The sequence below is a fragment of the Bos indicus x Bos taurus genome, chromosome 10 (assembly GCF_003369695.1).
Source record: "Bos indicus x Bos taurus breed Angus x Brahman F1 hybrid chromosome 10, Bos_hybrid_MaternalHap_v2.0, whole genome shotgun sequence".
NCBI classification, from domain to species: domain Eukaryota; kingdom Metazoa; phylum Chordata; class Mammalia; order Artiodactyla; family Bovidae; genus Bos; species Bos indicus x Bos taurus.
This window is the reverse complement of record NC_040085.1, coordinates 70,022,648-70,046,971: the sequence shown is the minus strand read 5'-3', so window position 1 is coordinate 70,046,971 and position 24,324 is coordinate 70,022,648. Positions and strand designations below refer to the sequence as shown.

Sequence of the window (24,324 nt, the reverse complement as noted above, 5' to 3'; positions counted from 1 at the left end):
TTTATTGAATGGATGAAAGATATTTTAAACTCATATCAATTTGGTAGGTGTAAATATCATTTAAGTGGATAGCTTAGTGGTTAAAAACGGACTATAAGTTGAATCTTCCATCACTCACTTATGAAACTGAGCAACTTAATCTCACTGTGCCTCCTTTCTTCATCTATAAAATGAGGATAGTAAAAATATCTACACTTCATAGGATTCTTGTGAGGATAAATGTAAATGTAATACATGTAAAGTGCTTAGAACTATGCCTGACACATATTCAATTAAGTGTCTATTAAGTGTTAGTAGTTATTATTGTTAGTACAGGAGAACATATTTTGTTTGCATTACTCTTTGAAAGACATTCTGTTAGCAGATACTGTCAAATGTTGTATGAATAACTACAAATATGCTATGCTAAGTCACTTCAGTCGTGTCCGACTCTGTGCAACCCCAGAGACGGCAGCCCACCAGGCTCCCCCATCCCTGGGATTCTCCAGGCAAGAACACTGGAGTGGGTTGCCATTTCCTTCTCCAATGCATGAAAGTGAAAAGTGAAAGTGAAGTCGCTCAGTCGTGTCCAACTCTTAGCGACCCCATGGACTGCAGCCTAACAGGCTCCTCTGTCCATGGGACTTTCCAAGCAAGAGTACTGGAGTGGGGTGCCATTGCCTTCTCCGAACTACAAATATAACTACAACTAAATAACTACTAAGTATGATTGCATGGTACTGATAAAATATGATTGCTAATGGGTATAGAGCAAGAAAAGATAATGTAATAAAATATAAAGAACAATAAGCTTAGGACTGGCCTAGACCTGGATTTGAATAAGAGCTGTCCCTCAACAAACACTAAGTGCCAATTTAGTGCAAAGCCTTGTTCAGATTCCAAAATTATGGCATGGGCAAAATAGATATGGCCCCAGTCCACAGCCCCAGTTTAATCACTAGCTTGGAGGGCTTGTACCAACTTAAATTTCTAAGTGCCTCAGCTTTTCCATTTAGAAAATGGTGATAACAGGTAACTCGTGAGGGCTGTGCAAAGATTCAGTGGCATCATGTGTGAACTGCCTTTTTTTTCCCCCAGCCCTCCTGTGTGATGTGTGGGATCTTAGTTCCCTGACTGGTGATCAAACCCGTGCCCCCTGCAATGAGAGTAAGATGTCCCTAACCACTGGACTGCCTTCTCAGCACAGCACACGGGAACACACTGCACAGAAGGGCCTCAGTACACAGTGCCATTGTGGATGAGAAAGAACTGGAGGCTGGCAGTCCTGCTAAAAGTACAATTTACAAAGCTCCTTGATGTTTTCACATTCGAGAGACTATTTACTAATCCAATCCAGGCAACATCACTAAAATGATACTCATTTTCAAGAAGACCAAGTTTTAAGTTCGGGCTTCCCCTGTGGCTGAGCTGGTAAAGAATCTGCCTGCGAGGTGGGAAACCTGGGTTCGATCCCTGGGTTGGGAAGATCCCCTGCAGAAGGGAACAGCTACCTACTCCAGTCTTCTGACCTGGAGAATTCCTTGGTCTGTATAGTCCATGGGGTCACAAAGAGTCGGACACGACTGAGCGACTTTCAAGTTAAGTTCTGTAGGTAACTTTCCTCTATCATTAGACTCGTAGAAAAATATGACAGTGCTAAACATTTAAATCCTAAAGCAATGTGACCTACTGCCAATCAAGTATTGATTATATTTCTGTTTTAAGCAAATTCAGCAGGAATTTTGATAGGCATAAGAGAGAAGAGTTTTCACTTAACGTTCTGATTTGTACCTCATTTATGACTGGTTCTGTAGAAAGATTAAAGAATACCCTAAGATAATTTTATGTACTGTTGGAGAAGACTCTTGAGAGTCCCTTGGACTGCAAGGAGATCAAACTAGTCAATCCTAAAGGAAATCAGTCCTGAATATTCATTGGAAGGACTGATGCTGAAGCTCCAATACTTTGGCTACCTGATGTGAAGAGCCAACTCTGGGAAAGACTGAAGGCAGGAGGAGAAGGGGACGACAGAGGATGAGCTGGTTGGATAGCATCACTGACTCAATGGACATGAGTTTGAGCAAGCTCTGGGAAATAGTGAACAACAGGGAAGCCTGGCGTATTGTAGTTCATGGGGTCACAAAGAGTCTGACATGATTGAGCGAATGAAAAACACCAAAGATAATTTTATACTATTTTAAATTTTCCTTCTAAATGTATGTGATGCCTTAGGCCTCAACCATGGTTAAATTAACTTCTGTAATCAATTTATACTATGGAGGTTTTCTTTGAGACAGTCTTCGGAAAGAACATCTTACATACTTTTAGGTCAATAATTAACAACTGTAGTTAATTTCCACAGTTAATAACTGTAATTAATTTCAAAATAAGTTGGTTATTATGAATATTACCTTATTCTAACCTTTAATGTGATGGAGAGACAGTTATTTTTAAGAGGGTTTAAGTTTTCATTCCAATCCCAAAGAAAGGCAATGCCAAAGAATGCTCAAACTACCACACAATTGCACTTATCTCACACGCTAGTAAAGTAATGCTTAAAATTCTCCAAGCCAGGCTTCAGCAATACATGAACCATGAACTTCCGGATGTTCAAGCTGGTTTTAGAAAAGGCAGAGGAACCAGAGATCAAATTGCCAACATCTGCTGGATCATGGAAAAAGCAAGAGAGTTCCAGAAAAACATCTACTTCTTCTTTATTGACTATGCCAAAGCCTTTGACTCTGTGGATCACAATAAACTGTGGAAAATCCTGAAGGAGATGGGAATACCAGACCACCTGACCTGCCCCTTGAGAAACCTGTATGCAGGTCAGGAAGCAACAGTTTGAACTGGACGTGGAACAACAGATTAGTTCCAAAAAGGAAAAGGAGTACGTCAACGCTGTATATTGTCACCTGCTTATTTAACTTACATGCAGAGTACATCATGAGAAACGCTGGGCTGGAGGAAGCACAAGCTGGAATCAAGATTGCCGGGAGAAATTATCAGTAACCTCAGATATGCAGATGATACCACCCTTATGGCAGAAAGTGAAGAAGAACTAAAGAGCCTCTTGATGAAAGTGAAAGAGGAGAGTGAAAAAATTGGCTTAAAGCTCAACATTCAGAAAACGAAGATCATGGCATCCGGTCCCATCACTTCATGGCAAATAGATGGGGAAACAGTGGCTGACTTTATTTTTCTGGGCCACAAAATCACTGCAGACGGTGATTGCAGCCATGAAATTAAAAGACACTCCTTGGAAGGAAAGTTATGACCAACCTATATAGCATATTAAAAAGCAGAGACATTACTTTGTCTACAAAGATTTGTCTAGTCAAGGCTATGGTTTGGTTTTTCCAGTGGGCATGTATGGATGTGAAAGCTGGACTATAAAGAAAGCTGAGTGCAGAAGAATTGATGTTTTTGAAGTGTGGTGTTGGAGAAGACCCTTGAGAGTCCCTTGGACTGCAAGAAGATCCAACCAGTCCATCCTAAAGGAGATCAGTCCTGGGTGTTCATTGGTAGGACTGATGTTGAAGCTGAAACTCCAATACTTTGGCCACCTGATGTGGAGAGCTGACTCATTTGAAAAGACCCCAATGCTGGGAAAGATTGAGGGCAGAAGGAGAAGCGGACGACAGAGGACGAGATGGTTGGATGGCATCACCGACTCAATGGACATGGGTTTGGGTGGACTCCAGGAGTTGGTGATGGACAGGGAGGCCTGGCATGCTGTGGTTCATGGGGTTGCAAAGAGTCGGACACAACTGAGCGACTGAACTGAACTTACATGCACAATAAAGATTTTAAAGATCATATGGGCAACTAATCACTTATTTCTAAGTTATCTGATACTGAAAAAAATGCCACTATCATGAATGAACTTGAATCATTCTGAATCATATCTTGGAGATTATTTTGCTAGGACCTGATCACTATAAACCATGGACATGGTTCCATATACGTGATGTAAACAAATGGTACAGATTGAGGACTTGTTTTACAATTAAAAAAAAATGAAAATAATAAAACAATTTAAATGACAAATGTTAGTAAACTGTATGTTGTGATTGTTGCACATGAAGCACTTACTTCTTCATGGACAAATTTCCACTCCTGCTTCAGTTCTTCACACCACATCTCCCACTCTTTAGCAGCTTCCAGCAAACTCAGCCATCTCTCCCACAGAGCTGATGTGCTTCTGAGCAAACAGAGGCTGTCACTGTCCGTGCACATGGCTCTCAAGTGTCTGAGGACCTGTCGTTGTTTCAGCAGTTCTTCCTTGGCTGACATAAGATTTGACACCAAGGCCTTAAGAGAGAAAAGAAAAGGAAGAATAGAATTTTTCTGAATTCAGAACTATTCTGAAAGTTATAAACTATTTTAATCTTGAATAATTAATGCTTTTAAATCATCCATAAGTCAGATGTGATCCATTTTTTATTCCTTTTCAAAGTCAATTTGAGACAGATGAGAAGTATCAATGTATTGTTATATAGCACATGAATTTAGAATTATGGGGACAAATAATGACCCTTAAATCACATTTTCCAAGTAAACATGTGTCTTCCAAGGTAAATATTCCTAGAAGTTCATTTTTAAAAAATTTTAATGTAAGCCTCATGTTTTGTTGTTGTTCAGTCACTAAGTTGTGTCCGACTCTTTGCAACCCCGTGGACTTCAGCACGCCAGGCCTCCCTGTCCTTCACTATCTCCTGGAGTTTGCCCAAGTTCATGTTCTTGAGTTGGTGATGTTATTCCACCATCTCATCCTCTGCAGCCCTCTTCTCCTTTTGCCTTCAATCTTTCCCAGGATTAGGTGAGTCGGCTTTTCCCATCAGGTGGCCAAAGTATTGGAGCTTCAGCTTCAGTATTAGTCCTTCCAATGAGTATTCAGGGTTGATTTCCTTTAGGATGGACTGGTTTCATCTCTTTGCTGTACAAGTGACTTTCAAGAGTCTTCTCCAGCACCTCAATTTGAAAGCATCAGTTCTTCAGTGCTCAGCCTTCCTTATGGTCCAACTCGCACATCCATATATAGCTATTGGAAAGACCATAGCTTTGGCCCATATTTTACTAGATAGGTATTAATAATTTGTACAACACTTACTGCATCAACCACTAACACATTAGTTAAGGTTTTTTAGTTTTGTGGTAGATGATAAGCACAGATGATTTAAAATGTTCTCATCCAAATGCTTATAACACAATACTGCAACAGATAAAAAATGCAAAACTAAAATTGCTCAGTAATAGAGTATAAAAAGTAACCAGAATTTAGCACTTAAGACAGTTGCATTAAATGCTCTGTCATAGGCCCAGTGATCTCCAACAAAGTAACAAGCAAGGCAAAGCTTTCAAAAGAATGATCAATAAGGACAGTATGCTACTGGGGAGAGGACTGTCCTGTGAATTCGACCGATTGACTCTCTCAGAACCAATTCTTCATTTTCCCCATGGCTTTTGGTTTAGGAATTTTCTTGAGTGTATGAATTAGGTTAAAGATTTCTGTGGGTCATAACAGAGCCACATCCCCCAATGCCTCCACTTGCTCTTTCTGCCAATTTTTTGCACACAGTCTTACTGAAGATTTGGAGTATCTGTTACCTTGCTCTGTTCCAAGCGCTCCAAAGCTTCTTTGTAAGATACTGGCAAGGGGCACATGGACTGCCCAAGAATGGTCTCCATCTGGCTGAGGTTAGTGCAAATTTTCTCATTTATATTCCTATAGCGTTTGTAATTGTCAAGACACCTAGTAAGGCACAGTTGGGGGAAAAAGTAATATTAAACTTTATTTAGTGCAATAAATTCTGAGCTTTCCAGAATGTATTCTGAACCCCTAATAAAAAACAGAATTTAATTCTCTTTTTGCTACTCAGTGTATTTCAACAAATACTTATTGACTTCTTCCCCCTCACCAGATCTGCATGAGACTTTTAATGCAAATATTAACAGGTAGATAAGACTGTTCCCCAAGCATTTAAACTTTGGAAAACTGTATTCTTGAACACTGCCAACAAGGTGTAAACTGGTACAATTCTTGTAGAAAGCTCCTTCGTCTTAAAACTGCTCATAACTTTTGATCAAGAAATATTCACAAAAGAGGCTCAAGTTCATTAGCAATAATAAAGATTCAAATTAAAACCACAAAGAAATATCATTTCTCAACCATCAGACTGGCAAAAATTAAACCTCACACCATTAAGTATTGATAAGGATATGGGACCACTGGAATATTAATATGCTGCTGGCTTGAGTAGAAATAGATAAAATCATTTGGAATTAAAAATTTAAGATGTGTATAACTTTTGACCTGGTAATCACAATCCTAAGTATACACCCAACAGAAGCTCTTGAATTTGAAAACGTTCTTCCTAGAAAAAACTGCAACAATCCAAATATCTACCAATACCTGGGTGAGTGAATTTTACTACAGACAAAACACGAATGAACTTCAGAATCATAATTGTAAGTGTGAAAAAAAAATGAAGTCACAGAATAGAATACATACGTGAAAATAGGAAACAAATACATAGTAAAAATATTTTTTAAAGCAAAGGCATGGTCAATAAAGACAGGATAATGGTTATTTCTGAGAGGAGAGGGAAGGAGTCCACAAAGGAACTAAAAAGTCATGGTGTTTACCTTTGAACCTTTCAGTACAAAGGTGTTTATCATTATTCTTTATACCACATGCAGATTTCTATAAACATTCCATTTTAAGTACTGGATGTTAAGAAAAAATTAAATAAATGCAACAGAATATTTGCTATAGTTTTCCTTAGACAGTGATTTTTATTTTCCATATTTTCCAAATTAGTTCTAATGTGTACATGTTAATTATAATCTATATTTGTTCTTAAAGCGTTACCTTTAGAAAGAAGTACCTACCTTTCTACTTCAGCTTCCTTTACTTTGGCTGCCTCCCTCAAGGCTGAGTTCTTAGAAACTAAGTCCTGTAAAGTGCACTCAAGTTGTCGTTTAGCTTCCAGGCTGGAGACGGTCCCCAAATTCTTGGTGAGGTCCTGGATGCCTGCTATTGTGGATTTCAGTTCCTCTTGTTTCTGGCGAGGCACCTCTACTGATTCTTTCGGATTATCAAGATCTACTCTATGCGACACAATGATGGTTTCCAGATCGGAGATGATCCCCATGGCCCTGGAGACTGCTTCATTATAGCGTGTCATATTTTCATAAGCATCATTCAAGACACTCTGGTGAATGGAAGATTAAATGCTGTGATGAAATTTTCAAATTTGGGGGATTTTTGTCATTTTTGAATGTCTGTGATACATTCATAATACATCTCTGGGTCGTACAAGAGCAAGCATCTCACACTTTTAGTTTGATAATATTACACTGATATTTTAAAATGAATAGGTTTTTCTTTGCATAAAGAAAATTATTTCTAGAATTATTTCATATTTCAGTTTCAAATATTTCATAAAGAAAATTAGATTTCTAAGAAATCCAATCTAAATTTAAAAATACACACCATGAATCATGTCTAATGATATATATTAATGCTCTAGAACTCTTGTATTAGACTATTAAATAAAACTACTGAATATATTTAGTGTATATAACCTCAAGCAATGTTTGTGGAAAAAAAAAAACTGGAACTAAATTAATGTCTCTGCCATTAACTTTAGTTTTGAGCACATCACTTAATGTCTCCAGATCTCTGTCTTCTTGCTGAAATAACAAATAGTTGAAATAAAGAACTTGAAAGGTCCCTTCCAGTCCATCTCTAAGCATAACAGTTTGAGGATTTATGTACAGTGTTTCTGGAAACCATATTAAAATCAAATGGAGAAATTAAGTATCAATTTAAAGAACATATTAGCGTTCATATGACTTTATATTTCTATAGTATTTATACCTAGCAAAATAGTTCAAATACATTATCTAATAACTCTTTGAATTAAAGAAGGGAGTTAACTTCCCCATTCTATAAATTTAGTGTGACAATTCAGAAAACACAGTGAAAGGAGTTACGTTAAGCACAGTGTGTTTAACTGATGCCTAAGATATCTACCCTTTTACTACAGGAAAGGAGGGAGTTTGTTACAGTCGCTCTTCAACAGGCATCAGAAAACTTTTCCTGTAAAGGGTCAGACTAAATATTTCAGGTTTTGCAAGACATACAGACTGTCACAACTACTCAGCCCAGATGTTGTAGCAGGTGAGCAGCCATAACAAGCCATAAAGTGAATGGGCATGGCTGTGTTCCAGTAAGATTTTACTTGTAAAATCAGATGCTGTAGGCAGATTGACCAATGAGCCTTAATTTGATGACCACTTTCTAAAAGGAGGCAGATCTCAACATGAATCCTGGTTCTGTTACTACCGAAAGATCTTGAGAAAATGGTAGTTTCTAAACTTCAATTTCCTTGTTTTAAAATGAGGCTAATATTAGCACCCACCTCACAGAGTTGCTGTGAGGATGAAAGTGTTCAGCATACCTCCTAGACACTGTAAGTGCTAAAGAAATGTGGAGTTATTGTTTTGTGTTCTTTACACCATAGTTATTCCACTACATTCTGTTATCTCTAAAAAAACCCCAAACAAACCAAAACCCAAACTTTTTGGTTCTGAGCCCAACAGATTCTACAAGGCATATAGAACTCACAGTGTCAAACATCTTTTTCCACTACAAGCACTACATTTTGATGTGGAATGAGTTGGGGCTATAAACTGGCCCTTTGAAGTTCTTTAAAATGACTATTCTCCTGTGTAGAATGTTCTTATAGAACCTGTAACTTCCATTTTTTAAATGTGTTTATTTTTAATTGAAGGATAATGGCTCTACAGTATTGTGTTGGTTTCTATCAAACAATAACGTGGGTCAGCCATAAGAACCTGTTACTTCTTGAGAAATGTAGATATTAACTAGAGTAAAACATAAAATAGGGTTTTTATGTTTTAAAAACATGAAAATAAAACAAATACATTAACTGCCTAATTAAAGAACTTACAGTGCGGGAATCAATGCTTGCATTAAGCTGCATGTAAAGATCTTCAATGTCATTTAATTTTGCTTCCACATCACTAGCTTCAGAAGAATTTTCCTCACTTTGCTTCTCAATGACAGTCACAGCTTTAATGCTATCCATTTCTGCCTGAACTTTTTCCTGAAACACTTCACAATTATCTTTTTCATTTTGAATATATTCAATTTGCAAATTTATAAGCAATGGCTGTTGTAACTGAGATTTTATCTGATTTAAAACATGTAAAGAATTTTCTAGTTTGTCCTTAAAATCCTTTTCATCCATTTCTTTCAGTTGGGATTGCAGGGCCATTTTTTGTTGGAGAACCTGGCGCAACTTATTATGTTCTTCTGCATACAGCTTTAGTTGTTGTATTTCTCTCTCTTTGAATAAGTCATCAAAGTCTTTATTTTCACTTAATTTCTTGATAATCTCATGATACAAGCTCATGGCTTTCCCAATTCTCTGATTCAAAACTTGAGCATTGAGCAGACTGCTTTCTGGTGGAGTGTTAGGCATTGTTAGTACTGGTTCAGCCCTTTTCTTAATTTGTAAATCCAAAGCCTTCAGTTTAGCTAGTGATGCTTGATATTTGTCGTATTCTGCCACAAACGTATTCAACTGCTTAATTTTTTCTTCAAGTTCTCGTTCTTTTTCAAGTACTTGGGTTTGTATTTGATCAAGTTGGGTCCAATCCCAGTTTAGTTCTATACAGTCAAACACTTCTTTGAGTTTCAGTACTTGTAGGATACTAGATTGAATGCCAGTGATTTGGTTTTTAAGATGATACAACTCCTCTTTAACATCTGGATTTACTTCCGGATTCAGTAGAAGTTCATTGTGCTGTATATGGTCAAACTCCTTCTGAAGTGCAGATATTTTTTCATGAAATTCTCTGTAAAAATTTATCTTGTGTTCTACTTCATTACACTTATTTTGAATGAATCTTTGAGTTCTGTTGGCTCTAGTCTTAAGATTTTTCAATCGATCATCTAAAAATAATCTTTCAAATACACTTAGATCCTTAGAGATGTTTGTTTGTTCCTGAAGATGTGTCGAGATTACACTCTTAATTTCTTGCAATTCCTTCTGAGAAGTGGTCAAAGCAACATACAGTTGTTCTAGTTCAGCTTCTGTGGAGGTTGTATCTGTCTTGGGGATTATCAGTGTTTCATTTCCTTGAAGTGAAAGTTGAACCTTCCCTATTATGGCAACAAATTTGCTTCTTTCTTCCAATTTAAGTTCTAATTGCTGTGATCTTTGGGTTGATTTTAAAGCCAGCATTTGGTATTGATTCTGTAAGTCCTGAAGGAGGTTATTGAAATCATTGCTCTCATATGCTGTGAAGTTAGGAATATTATCTTTGACCTCTTCAACCAACGACTCCACAACCTGCTGCTTAGCTAGAATGCCATCGTGCACCACCTTGCATTTTCTGATCTGTGAAAGAACATCATCTGGGAGAAGGGAAATGGGAGGAGTGAGTTCCCCTAACAGATTCTGGACCCATAAGATAGCCTCTTTTATTTTGTATCTGGTTTCACACTTCTTGATCTGATTTTCCACCTCCATGTTTAATGGTTCCAATGCTTCCAGTTGCTTCTGCAAATTACTTATTGCATCTTCTAAAATCTTTCTTTCTTTTTCTCCCCAAATCCTCTTCATCTGAAGTTCAGCTCGCCCCTTGAGCATAGAAAACCTATGCTTTATAGTATGGAGTTCAGTGGCCAAAGCAACCACGCTTAGATTCCCTTCCTGGGCTTCTGGAGAGTTCAGCCTTAACTGCAGATGCTGCTGCTGCTGCTGCAGGGAAGTTTCAAGGTCTTGAATCTTACTCATGAGAAACATAAACTCTTCGTGTCCCACTGATTGTTGAGAATACTTCTTCTGAACCAGTTGTTTCATTTGCTCCCAACCATGCTCAAGTAGCCTGATCTGGCTTTCCAATAGCTTCTTATCCATGTCAGTCAGACAGTTTGATAAATTTTCCCATTCGATTTTCATCTTGCTTAAAGAATCTTTCTCTTTTTCTATTGATGCCAGAAAATTTTTAATTTTGTCCATATAGGTTGTACTGTCCAGGAGTCCCCTAGCAAAAGAAGAAAAAGTGAAGCTTATTAATATTTACTACCTCAACATGAAGTTAGCTGTCATTAAAAGAAATTAATTCTGCTCTGAATTCATGAAAGAGAAGATTAGATTGTCTGTAAGAACACTCTTTCCTTAAAACAAAAATCAGAATCTTGTTTACTGTGGCTCTCAATTAATGTGTGACAATGTAGAAAGCTCATCTATAAAATGAGTATCATAAAAATGGAGAACCACAGGAACAATGGTTCTGTGAAGGGAACAATGTACGCAAAAGTCCTCTATAATCTGCAAAGTATTTGTGCAAAGTTAGGACTAAGAAAAATGACAATATCCAACTCCTTTGTTATTATCTTACCAACAATAACGACACTGATCAAGAAGGCATAACCATCAGGCTAAACTTTTTTTTTTTAAGGAGAAGCTATATTTAATACACATACCCAGAATATACAAATCTTTCTTTAAAATAATAAAACCATTAAAGAATTTTATTTAATGGTTTCCATATGAAATTAATTTCTATACTGTAGTATTAAAATCATAATATTCTTTAACAATATAAGCTCTTAACACCCTGGGCCTGTCCAAAAAAGTGAAGCCTATGTTCAAATAAAGAATGCACGTCCTAAATTCTTATACTTACACTTTCAGACTTTCCTTTTCTGTCAACAAGGCTTTCATGGAGGATTCACCTGCCATGAGATGTCCCTGAAAATCTTCAAGGAGACAGTATTGACTTTCTTTCTTTTTCTTCAAAGTAATAAGTGCCTGAAGCAGATTATCCAAGTGCTGCACTGAATAACTTTCATCGTGGAGAACCAAGGCACTTGATTCTGTTTTGTTGACATATTCACTTTGTTCTAGAGGTTCAATGGCTGCTTTCTTTCCTTCCAACTGGGTACATAATTCCTGAAAACAAGTAAAGGAAATCAATAAATATGCACTTACTAATTCACTGATCAATTAATTCACTTATTTTCCCTCTTGCTCTTTCCTTCCAGTAATACATTCCATTCCAAGAATATTTTTAAATATTTCATTTGCACCCAGAGAAACGAAGGTCCTGACATTTAAAAGATCTCCCCCCCGACTGGAGTCATGTTAAAATCTAAACTAACATTCACCATTGGTCTAATATCTAATAGCAATCTGGTCACCCTATTGTGTTCAAAGGTTCTACAAGGTCTAAAGAAGATTTATCTTGCTTTTATTATTTACATGCATCATCTCTTTTTCCTCTTTTAGATACACGTTTACTATTACGTAAACTTGGCTAAAATTGTAAGGATCATTTTTCAAAACATGATCATCTACTGGATTTTTGGATGCTTTTCCATGGCTATAAGTACATAAATACATAAACACAGTTATGCAAACACAGCTATAAAAATGAAGAAGGAATACCCCATAATATTGATAATTAAGACAAACAAGAGGAATTTGTCAAATGCAGGAAAATAGATATGACTAAAAAAAGGAATAATGACAAGCCAGAATCTCCAAATTTTATCACTGAATAAGTAAGTTTTTAGGAACTTTTTGGAAGAGAAAGACTAATGTTCATTAAACTCTTACACTTTTTAAATGGAAAGATTTATACAACTTACTGATTAGTACATAATTATATAGTTACCAAATTGATCATCAGGCAAAGGTTAAATAAGATTTTTCATTCTGTGCAAGCAAGTTTTTGGTAATTAAAATATATTGTATTGCACTAGATAAATGATGCAATCATGTTGTCAGTGTTTTTCTTGTTTCCATACCTCTATCTCCTTTAATTGTTCATTTCTTAACATAACATCTAATTCTAAAGGTTGATTTTGCAGCTCATTGACTTTCTGCTCATCTTCAGTGTTTTTCATGCTTTCTTGAACATCAAGAGAAAGTTGTCTTGACAAAATCATTTCCAAAGCTGAATTCTGAAAACATAAAAAGATTAATTGCTAAATAGACTAACTTCCAAATGAATAATTTTTATTTTTCTTGGTGAAAAAATTCCAGTTTCTTCTATTTACTCACATTAAAGACTTTTCAAAAGTATATTTTTGCCACGACCAAAGTGGATTTTTCCATGCAATATTTAATGACAATATTTAGTATCTTCCATGCAATATTTAATACCAAGAAAAATGAAACTTTTTTTTTACAAGATAGTATAGGATCTAGCATTTCTCAATTATATGCTGAGGAATAGCTACAGTCTTAAAGAAAGAAACAGATATGAAAACAACAAAAGTTCCAAAGTGCATACTTAGTATTCACCATGATGCAGAGGGCTAGTTTAGTAAATAGGCATTCAATGGTAACAACTGGTAGTTAAAAACAGTAAGTGGAGAGATGAAAGAAATGCCAAAATTTCATGCATTAAAAATGTCATGCCGTAAACCAAGTAACAGTAAGAATACCAATTCTGGGTATGGCAGAACAGGTTATATAGAGGGTAATTTGATCTTTTCTAAAAGCTCTAAGAACTCGAGGTTCTCAATAGGATATACAGAGATGGCATTTCAACTCAGTTATTTATTTTTTCAACAAACATTTGTTGAGCACTTATATATACCAGGTTCCACAGCAGTAATTTTAAAACATTTCACATTATTTTGCTAAGGTAGTAGATTTCATTTTCAGGTTACTTTATAAGTGAAATATCATTTAAATTTGCCATATACTTTCATGTCAGTAAACATCCAGTCTGTACCAAGTCTGTGAATAAAATATATCCAAATCTCCAAACATGGCAGAAATTATTTAAAAAATTGTCTTAAAAATACAGCCTAGATAATAATGTTACGATGTTAACAATGGGAAAAACTGGGTAAGAGATAAATGAGAACTATCTGTACTATCTTTGCAAGTTTTCTGTCAATGTGAAACTATTAAAAAATCAGGGTTTATTTAAATAAAACAGATACCGTCTGGAGCTTCACCAATACTGATTGGTAAGAAAATTCAGTTGACCAGTGTTACTGGTTTTGAAGTATCTGCTTGGCAGTTAGCACAGGACACTTCTTCTAAAAGGCTGTAAATAAGTGGGATGATTTTGCCAATTTCCTCCATTTCTAACAATTTATTCATGAGAACTATGGTTAATCCCCATGGAAGGTAGGATCTCTGCATGGGATGGGGGACAGGGAGGGAGATCCAGGAAGACTGTGAGAAGAGGGGGCGTTGGTGCCACATCACAGATTTCTGCACCATAAACTGAAGTCCTGTGAGGGCGAAGCCTGTCTCTTTGTCACCTGATGGCTACTGTTACTTAGTACCCCAACAAATCCACCTGCAGGGCAAGAGCTCCTGAGCTAAAGACATAGACACTAAACCCAGGAAATCTTCACTCCTTATCAATAATTTATTAGGAATTCAGAGCCCTGGTCTCTCTTACCTGATGGACCAGTCACTGGACTAGCCACATTTATAGCTTGCTATTTGTACTCAGCCTTCAGTGGTCAGAGAGAGCATCCTAAAAAGCCTGAAATCACCCCAAAACACCATTTGTTTACCAAATCCAAAAGCCATGTTTCCACTTTGGCAGAAAATCCAACAGAATCCCTCAAAGGAACATTTTAAATTTAAAAAGTAACATTCCTTTGTGCACACCCCAGAATTAGAACACAGACACCTGCCCTGATTGGCTCCTGGAAAGATTCTTTTGTAACCAGTCATCTTTTGCTCCTCATCTTTAGCTCTATTCTGATTTTCCAGACTCACTTGAAACATCTTATTTTAAACAATAAACAATAAGATGTTTCAAATATAATGCATTATATTTGAATATATAATATATATAATTATTATATATATTATATATAATTATACATAATATATATAATGTATTCTTTTCATGTATTAAAAGAATACAATATCATGGTTACTCATTACCCATGACAAGGATATAACTGATATAATTTTCCATATTAAAAATACAATTTAAAGTCCAGTCCTCACTTCTTTTTCATCTATTCTTCCCTAGACCTAACCACTATTCTAAATCCACATACACTTGTCTTTATACTTTGACTACATATGTTAATATTCATACAGTATTATTTTATGTATTTTTAACTCATAAAATTGGAATCACATATATATTATTTTATAACTTATTTTCTTCATTCAGCAATATGATTTGAGGTTTATCATGGTGTCAGATATCATTGTGCCAGATAGCATATTAGCATATTAAACCTCAATTAACAGCCCATGTAACACACTTGATAAAATTGGGGGATAGACCGCCAAACATCAAGCTGGGTAGAGACGAGACTGGTTCTAATCCCAACTCTTCTAGAATGAGAATTTGGCTGATTAACACCTTCTGATGTCAATTCCCTAACCCGAAACACAGAGTTAGGATAGAAATTTTCTAAGGTTCCTCAGCCTAATATTTTAAGACTTTGAAGAATGTCCTCAAATGCATGTTGCTCCTAGATGTTAATACCATTTATACCATGTAAGTCACTCCTGTACAGAAATAAATTTTGGATTGAGAATAATACCTCTAGAGCAACAACCAAGATTTGCATAGTGGCCAGAAAGCAAAGTAATATACTTGGAAGACAGAGTTGACACACGACCTAACTACATGTTCCAAGACAAAAATTTTTCTACTGACTTACTAGGATAACCAACACCAGAAATAAACATCATTTACCCCAGGAATGAACTCTCTTTCTTCCTCTTCATTCTAGTACTGACTTCCCTGAGTTTCTGGTCACTCAGCTACAGCTGGATGCCTTGCATGTTTTATGTCTATGATCATCCATGTTCATTTAAATACGGAAATTATAAACACTCAGAAAATGTTAAAAAGAACAAAAAATGATTCAGACATACTGACTGACAATTATACCCAATAACAAAGACATTCAAAAAGCAATCATAGAAAAAAGGTGTTTTGTTTTTTTTAGGCATATTTATGCCATGAAGGTTGACATTTGGGAAGGAAGGGACAAGAAAGATCATTCAATATGGGTTAGGCTATAATGCTGCTTTATGAGTTTTTAGAAAAATAATAAGAGAAGAATGTATCAGTTACCCTGTGTTTCCTTTTTATTATTTCCTTTTATGACATGTAGAATCCTGAGAGATTACTCAGACCTCACTTTTTATCATATCCTAATTTGTAACCCCACTTAAGTTATATAGGAAGGGGGAGATGGAAGGTAGTTTTGTATTTTCATATTTAAAAAATTTTAGAAATTCACCTCTGTAAAAATATACAGTATGATCTTGGATCATAAGCACCTACACCCTTCAGACTGCATTTTGTAATTTCTTGTGCCTCTAAGCCTGCCTTAACATTTTTGATATTAAAGAAAAAGTCAGCCAAAGGTCTGATTCTAAAATATCCCTTGAGTGAGTGAGTGAGTGAAAGTCAGTCAGTCATGCCTGACTCTTTGCAAGCTCATGGACTATACAGTCCATGGAATTCTCCAAGCCAGAATACTGGATTGGGTAGTCTTTCCCTTCTCCAGGGAATCTTCCCAATCCAGGGATCGAACCCAGTCTCCCACATTGCAGGCAGATTCTTTACCAGCTGAGCCACAGGGAAGCCTAAGAACACTGGAGTATGTAGCCTGTCCCTTCTCCAGCAGATCTTCCGGATCCAGGAATTGAACCGGTGTCTCTTGTATTACAGGCAGATTCTTTACCAACTGAGCTATAAGGAAGCCCACGTGTCTTTACTGGGGCTAAGTAAGAAAGTATTACAAAATTCAGATTTGTTGTTCTGTCACTAAGCTGTGTCCAGCTCTTTGCGACCCCATGGACTACACCACATCAGGCTCCTCTGTTTTCCACTATCTCCTGGAGTTTGCTCAAATTCATGTCCACTGACTCGGTGATGTTATCTAACCATCTCATCCTCTGTCACCCCCTTTTTCTTTTGCATTCAGTCTTTCCCAATATCAGGGTCTTTCCCAAAGAACTGGCTCTTCACATCAGATGGCCAAAGGTTCCAATAAATTTTTTTTTATAAAAAAAGAGGTGTTACATATACACAATGGAATATTCAGTTCAGTTGCTCAGTTGTGTCCGATTCTTTGCGACCCCATGGACTGAAGCATGCCAGGCCTCCCTGTCCATCATCAACTCCTGGAGCTTGCTCAAACTCATGTCCATCTAGTCAGTGATGCTATCCAACCATCTCATCCTCTGTCATCACCTTCTCCTCCTGCCTTCAATCTTTCCCAGCATCAGAGTCTTTTCCAATGAGTCAGTTATTCACATCAGGTGGCCAAAGTATTGGAGCTTTAGATTCAGTCTCAATCCTTCTAATGAATATTCAGGACTGATTTCCTTTAGGATTGACTGGTTTGATCTCTGTGCTGTCCAAGGGACTCTCAAGAGTCTTCTCCAACAACACAATTTAAAAGCATCAATTCTTCAGCACTCAGCTTTCTTTGTGGTCCAATTCTCACATCCATACATGACTGCTGGAAAAACCATAGCTTTGACTTGACAGATCTTTGTCAGCAAAGTAATGTCTCTGCTTTTTAATATGCTGCCTAGGTTGGTCATAGCTTTTCTTCCAAGGAGCAACCATCTTTTAATTTACCCAACCATTAAAAAGAATGAAACTAGAACACTTTCTAACACCATACACAAAAATAAACTCAAAGTGGATTAAAGATCTAAACATAAGACCAGAGACTATAAAACTCCTAGAGGAAAACACAGGCAAAACACCCTCTGACATAATCTGATTATGCAGGATCCTCTATGACCCACCTCCCAGAGTAATGGAAATAAAAGCAAAAATAAACATATGGGACCTAACTAAAAAGCTTTTGCACAACGAAGGAACTATAAGCAAGGTGAAAACACAGCCTTCAGAGTGGGAGAAAATAAGAGCAAACGAAGCAACTGACAAAGAATTAATCTCAAAAAATACAAGCAATTCCTGTAGCTCAAGTCCAGAAAAATAAACGACCCAATCAAAAAATCGGCCAAAGAACTAAACATTTCTCCAAAGAAGACATACAGATGGCTAACAAACACATGAAAAGATGCTCAACACCATTCATTACCAGAGAAATGCAAATCAAAACCACAATGAGGTACCATCTCACGCCAGTCAGAATGGCTGCTATCCGAAAGTCTACAAACAGTAAGTGCTGGAAAGGGTGTGGAGAAAAGGGAACCCTCTTGCACTGTTGGTGGGAATGCAAACTAGTACAGCCATTATGGAGAACAGTGTGGAGATTCCTTAAAAAACTGGAAACAGAACTGCCATATGACCCAGCAATCCCACTCCTGGGCATACACACCAAGGAAACCAGCATTGAAAGAGACACATGTACCCCAATGTTCATCACAGCACTGTTTATAATAGCCAGGACATGGAAGCAACCTAGATGTCCATTGGCAGACGAACAGATAAGAAAGCTGTGGTACATATACACAATGGAATATTACTCAGCCATTAAAAAGAATACATTTGAATCTGTTTTAATGAGGTAGATGAAATTGGAGCCTATTATACAGAGTAAAGTAAGTTAGAAAGAAAAACACCAATACAGTATCAGATCAGATCAGATCAGTCACTCAGTCGTGTCCAATTCTTTGCGACCCCATGAATCGCAGCACGCCAGGCCTCCCCGTCCATCACCAACTCCTGGAGTTCACTGAGACTCACGTCCATCGAGTCAGTGATGCCATCCATCCATCTCATCCTCTGTTGTCCCCTTCTCCTCTTGCCCCCAATCCCTCCCAGCATCAGAGTCTTTTCCAATGAGTCAACTCTTCGCATGAGATGGCCAAAGTACTCAGCTTTAGCATCATTCCTTCCAAAGAAATCCCAGGGCTGATCTCCTTCAGAATGGACTGGTTGGATCTCCTTACAGTATACTAATGCATATATATGGAATTTAGAAAGATGGTAACGATAACCTTGTATGCGAGACAGCAAAAAAGACACAGATGTAAAGAACAGTCTTTCGGACTCTGTGGAAGAGGACAAGGGTGAGATGATTTGAGAGAATAGTATTGAAACATGTATATTATCATATGTGAAACAGATCGCCAGTTCAGGTTCGATGCATGAGACAGGGTGCTCAGGGTTGGTGCACTGGGATGACCGTGAGGGATGGGATGGGGAGGGAGATGGGAGGGAGGGTCAGGATGGGGAACACATGTACACTCATGGCTGATTCATGTCAATATATGGCAAAAACCACTACAATATTGTAATTAGCCTCCAATTAAAATAAATTTTAAAAAAAGAATGAAATAATGCTATTTGCAGCATCATAGACATTCTTGGAGACTGTCATACTAAATAAAGTAACTAGACAGAGAAAGATAAAACCATATATCATTTATATGTGGACTCTAAGATAAAATGAAACAAATGAATTTATCTACAGAACAGAAGTAGACTCACTGACGTAGAGAATGAACTTATGGTTACCAGGTGGACAGGACGGAGGGTGGGGATAGACTGGGAGTTTGGGACTGACATGTACACACTGCTATATTTGAAATAAAATGCCTTTCCATATTTAAAAAAAAGAAAAAAGATTCATGTTACAATAGAGGGAAAAAAAGGTGTTAAAAATGTTACTAGAAACTAAAACTATCTTCCTCTAGTACAGGCTTATGAAAATTATTTGAAGACTTAAGTCCCTTCATCTGCTTTTAAAAAGGAAAAAGCATTCTAATGAAGCAGCATGAATTATCATTAGCTCATCATTCAAGAATGAGTAAAAGCTTAATAAACAAAAATTTCTATTATTGGGTTGTGATCTTTAGTTTTCAATATACTCTACTGAATTCGGGTAGTTCACAGCCAACATGGGTCTGAGAAGCTAAACTTAGAGTTATTAAGCAAATCCACTTATCAATGTCACGTATTAGGATAGAAAAGTACTCAAGTATTTTACCTTTTTTACTTTTTACAGTTCTTTAAATACCATTAAGAAAGTTCCTTTTACAGATACAACTTCAAGAGTCTCATCACAGGGCCCTAAGCTTTTAAGACATACTTTGTTAGCTCGATCCAACAAGTGGGACTTCATGTCAGAGACATGTTCCATTGGCATTTTACCTTGTTTCTCATTTTAGGAAACCCTATCTGGCTCCTCTAGTCCTCCATGCACTTCTTCTCTCTTTTTTTGGCTGCACTGGGACTTTGTTGCTGCACATGGGATTTCTATAGTTGTGGAAGCAGGGGTGGTTCCTCTCTTCTTGTGCTGGGTGAGCTTCTCATTGCAGAGGCTTCTCTTATTGCAGAGCAGAGGCTCTAGGGCATGTGGGCTTCAATAGCTGCAGCTCTTGGGCTCAGTAGTTGGAGCTCACCAGCTCTAGAGCACCAGCTCAGTAGTTGTGCTGCATGGGCTTAGTTGCCCCAAGGTATGTGAAATCTTCCCAGACTAGGGGTTGAAACCATGCTCCCCTGCACTGGCAGGTGGATTCTTAACCACTAGACCAGCACAGGGAAGTCCCTCCATGTATTTCTGCTCTTGGAAGACAACAGAAGTGCAGATTCTCTTCATCCCCGTGTATCACATATTCCATAAAATGCTGACAATTAAAGGGCTAACTTTCGCTGTTGTCCCAATGGACCTTGGACTGCGAGAGGCTGCCAAACAAGGAGACTCTTTCAAGTGGAGTTTATTGGAAGGCTCTTTGTGCCTTTTCCATTTCAGTCTCTCACCTATGAGAAACCACTTTAAAAGCCACAGGGAAATATACCCATTTGGATGTTTAGAAAGAAAACAGAACGATATTCTTCTTTCTTCTCCCCAGGAAGATCAGAAGTCTGAATGTCATTATTCTCACACTAAATGACCTGACAACAGTTAAAAATACATTTGCAGTATAGGGTTAACGTAAGAAGATAAAGAAAGGCAGCTATCCTTCCATCCAGTCTCTGATTTCACTATGAAATCAACAACAACAAAAAAGACCCACCAAAATAGAGCTGTTAGATTTTTTTTTTCTTTAGAAAATGGGTAAAGTGTATTTTCTTTTGCCTTCTCTAATTTGCTTTTGAGCTCTTGACCCAAGAAATTGTATCTGATTACATATCAGAGAGAATAATAAACCTAAATTGATGACTGACATTTCTAACAGATGAACAGTAATATTTCACTGCTGAAATCCTGGACAGTTTTCTAAGGGCTCTTTTTACAAGTGAGCATCATAAATAGCCAGCACATTGAGGGTTTAATTACGAAATCAGGAGGCTTGATTTACGACCCTCTCTTCAGAGCCCAACAACACCTCTCCGTTCGCAGACATGATGTCTTAGAGCTGCAATTATAAGCACTAACCTTATTGATTTCCCAGTCTTCCTCCAACTTTTCCATTGCAGCTGAGTCCTGAGTGGACTCCTGTACATCAGAAGTGACCTGCTCCTCTCTGCCTGGCAGAGGAAACTTTGCTTTGTTTTCTGTTGAGCATTTTGATTTGAGAATGCTGTTGAGACAGTTTTCCATCTCCTGCTTAGCAGATTCAAGTCTGTTTTCCAAATCTTTTTGTTTACACTTCAGTGATTTTATATCATCTTTAATAATCTTCTGTCCTGCTGAAGATGTATTTTGCTTGACGGACTTTGCTAAAGTTAAAATCTTCTCTAACGGGCCATCTTGTAAATGGAGGCTATTCTCTAGGTCCTGTGAGCAGAGAAAAGATTGTCACAAAAGTATCACTGTTCAATTATCACAAAAGTTAGTTGACTTTTGTAAATTATAGAGTATTCTGCTTCACTAGTGGGAAGCTTTGTAAGAAACATATCAACCCATATCACAAAGAAGAAACTTTGGGCAAAATTTAAACTAATGTAGTGACCCAGATCAAATTCCCCAATAGATTTTATAAGATACTAGAAGATTTTACCGGAGAAGGCGATGGCACCCCACTCCAGTACTCTTGCCTGGAAAATCCCATGGATGGACAAGCCTGGTAGGCTGTGGTCCATGGGGTCGCTAAGAGTCAGACATGACTGAGCGACTTCACTTTCACTTTTCACTTTCATGCATCGGAGAAGGAAATGGCAACCCACTCCAGTGTTCTTGCCTGGAGAATCCCAGGGGCGGGGGAGCCTGGTGGGCTGCCGTCTATGGGGTCGCACAGAGTCGGACACGACTGAAGCGACTTAGCAGCAGCAGCAGCAGAAAATTTTATAAGATTACATTTATAAAAAGTAATGAAGAAAATGTTCACAACCCATTCCTAGAACATAGGAAATGGCCAACACATATTTGTTGAGTATATATTTTGTTCAAGATACTAATTAATATATAAATAATACTAAAATCAAACACAACCAAAACACTAATAAGTGCCTACTTTGTGCAAGGCCCTAAAAAGAATAAAATCATTTAGTATGTGCTCATATGAATCTAGTGCTAACATTTAAAATTCAGAGCAAAGCTTAAATCAATCAAATGCAATATCTTAAATATAGTAGGGACTCAATCAATATTTACTAAATGCTTAAATGAATGAGGCTAATTTGAGATCTCCAGACTCAAAAGGAATTTGATAAACTATAGCAGGTACAGATATTACTACTGAAACAGAATAAGCCTAAAAGTTACTAGGTGAACTATGCTGTATTTATTGCTCACTGTTCTAATGGACTACACAGTAAGTAAGCATTCATTCATGCGAGTAATATGGTCAAGTTTTAAAATTACATAGATGAGTAAAATATAGTCCCTTCACAATCCTATAGCCTAGTGAGAGTGACACAGTAGTAAACAGACCATTGTAAAAGAATGTGGAAAGATGTATGCTAACAAATACGCACAGGTCATTGAAACATTTTCAGCTGGAAGAAGGGAGTTCCAGATTGCATTTTGGATAGATACGAGGTGGCCATGGGCAAGCTGCACCAGCAAGGGTGACAGTGCAGGCAGGGAGCCTACTCAGACATCTAACAAACACAGGCATCTGTGAGACGAGGGTCTGCTCTAACGCAGCGGCCACGGGGGTAACAGCAGAGGGACCAAGTGTAGAGGTAACCCAGAGACGAAAGAGACAACTCCTGATGTCCCTCTAGGTTGGGCAGCCTAGGAAAGGATATCCAGGTTTCTGACCCACAGCCTAGAGAGATGGTGTAGATATCCAGAATCAGAGGAGAAGAAGCAGGGTCACTGGAAGGAGTCGGGGTATGGACAAAAGGAAGGAGATGACAAGTTATTTTCTGGACATGCTGAACCACAAATAACTAGGAGACACCCAAGTACAGAAGTCTAGTGGGGTCAGGAGACCCAAGAAGTAGCCCCCACTCTGTCATTTAGCTCATCATATATAAAATGAGGAATCTGAACTTGATAGTTTCTGAGATTCCTTCCAACTATAGCTCATGTCTTATACTTTTCTCAGTATCTGAGGTACCCAAACATGGGCTTGGACATGATGACCCTCAACATTTGTCAAATTATCACTGTTAAAAACGGAGGCAGGATTTCCCTGGTGGTCCAGGGTAAAGACTCTGCATTTCCACTGCAGGGGGGCTCAGGGTCAATCCCTCAGGGTTGGAAACTAAGATCCCACATGCCACATGGCCAAAAAAAGAGGGAGAGGGAGGTGGCCTTGTCAGAGTGTCAAGCTATTCTGAAGGGGGAGTCTTGCTTGATTCCCAAGCTCCTAAAAAGAAGAGATCAGAAATTCCCAAATTCAAGGCACTAGGGCTTCCTGAGACTCACCCCATGCAATCTCCAAAGGACTGTGAAAGCAGCATAGAAAAGTAAAGAACATACTTTACTGTTTCCTTCCAGAGGACACTGCATTTGTTGGCTGTGCAGTGAGCTTCAAAGGAATGTGTTTTGAGAATGCAGGTAAAGAGCTGCAATGCTTACTGTGTAAGGTGAGGGGTTGTTGAAGTGGTGAGGGTGGGAATTTTAAAAGCTCTCCATCTGCAGAGAACTCTAAGGTAGTCCATGAGTATGAAAATAAATAAGGTGAAAATTACACAACTCCCATCCACCTGTGATGAAGACTGAAAAACTGAACCATTTCCCCTTCGGCCTTATTGCGTTAGGTACACCATTTGATCACCTAGTTATCTCCTAGAATCACTGCACTTTTTTCTAAGACAGAGATCTCCAGCAGCTGCTGACTGGTCATGAGTGGAATTATCTCTGAGGGTCCAGAGGGCTGAGTACTGTCCAACTCAAGTGATAAATGGATTTGCTCACTAATGAAGAACATTTCCACTTTTCATGACCAGATAGGACTTTATCCAATAGTCATCTGAATAGCGTTTTCAGCATTTTAATTTTTCTTTTTTTATTTCTTTCCTTTC

At 37.7% G+C, this 24,324-nt stretch overlaps 1 protein-coding gene across 8 annotated transcripts in view; it reads right to left on the bottom strand.

The window, feature by feature from the left end:
* SYNE2 (spectrin repeat containing nuclear envelope protein 2) overlaps positions 1-24,324 on the bottom strand; it is a 324,652-nt gene that overhangs the window by 146,525 nt on the left and 153,803 nt on the right. For all 8 annotated transcript variants that reach the window (XM_027554279.1, XM_027554281.1, XM_027554283.1 and 5 more), the window contains 7 exons: positions 21,344-21,685; positions 12,833-12,988; positions 11,710-11,975; positions 8,961-11,064; positions 6,874-7,196; positions 5,590-5,734; positions 4,075-4,293 (listed from right to left, as the gene is read on the bottom strand). In XM_027554279.1, the coding sequence (XP_027410080.1) occupies positions 4,075-4,293; positions 5,590-5,734; positions 6,874-7,196; positions 8,961-11,064; positions 11,710-11,975; positions 12,833-12,988; positions 21,344-21,685 (3,555 nt within the window). The remainder of the gene's footprint in view (positions 1-4,074; positions 4,294-5,589; positions 5,735-6,873; positions 7,197-8,960; positions 11,065-11,709; positions 11,976-12,832; positions 12,989-21,343; positions 21,686-24,324) is intronic.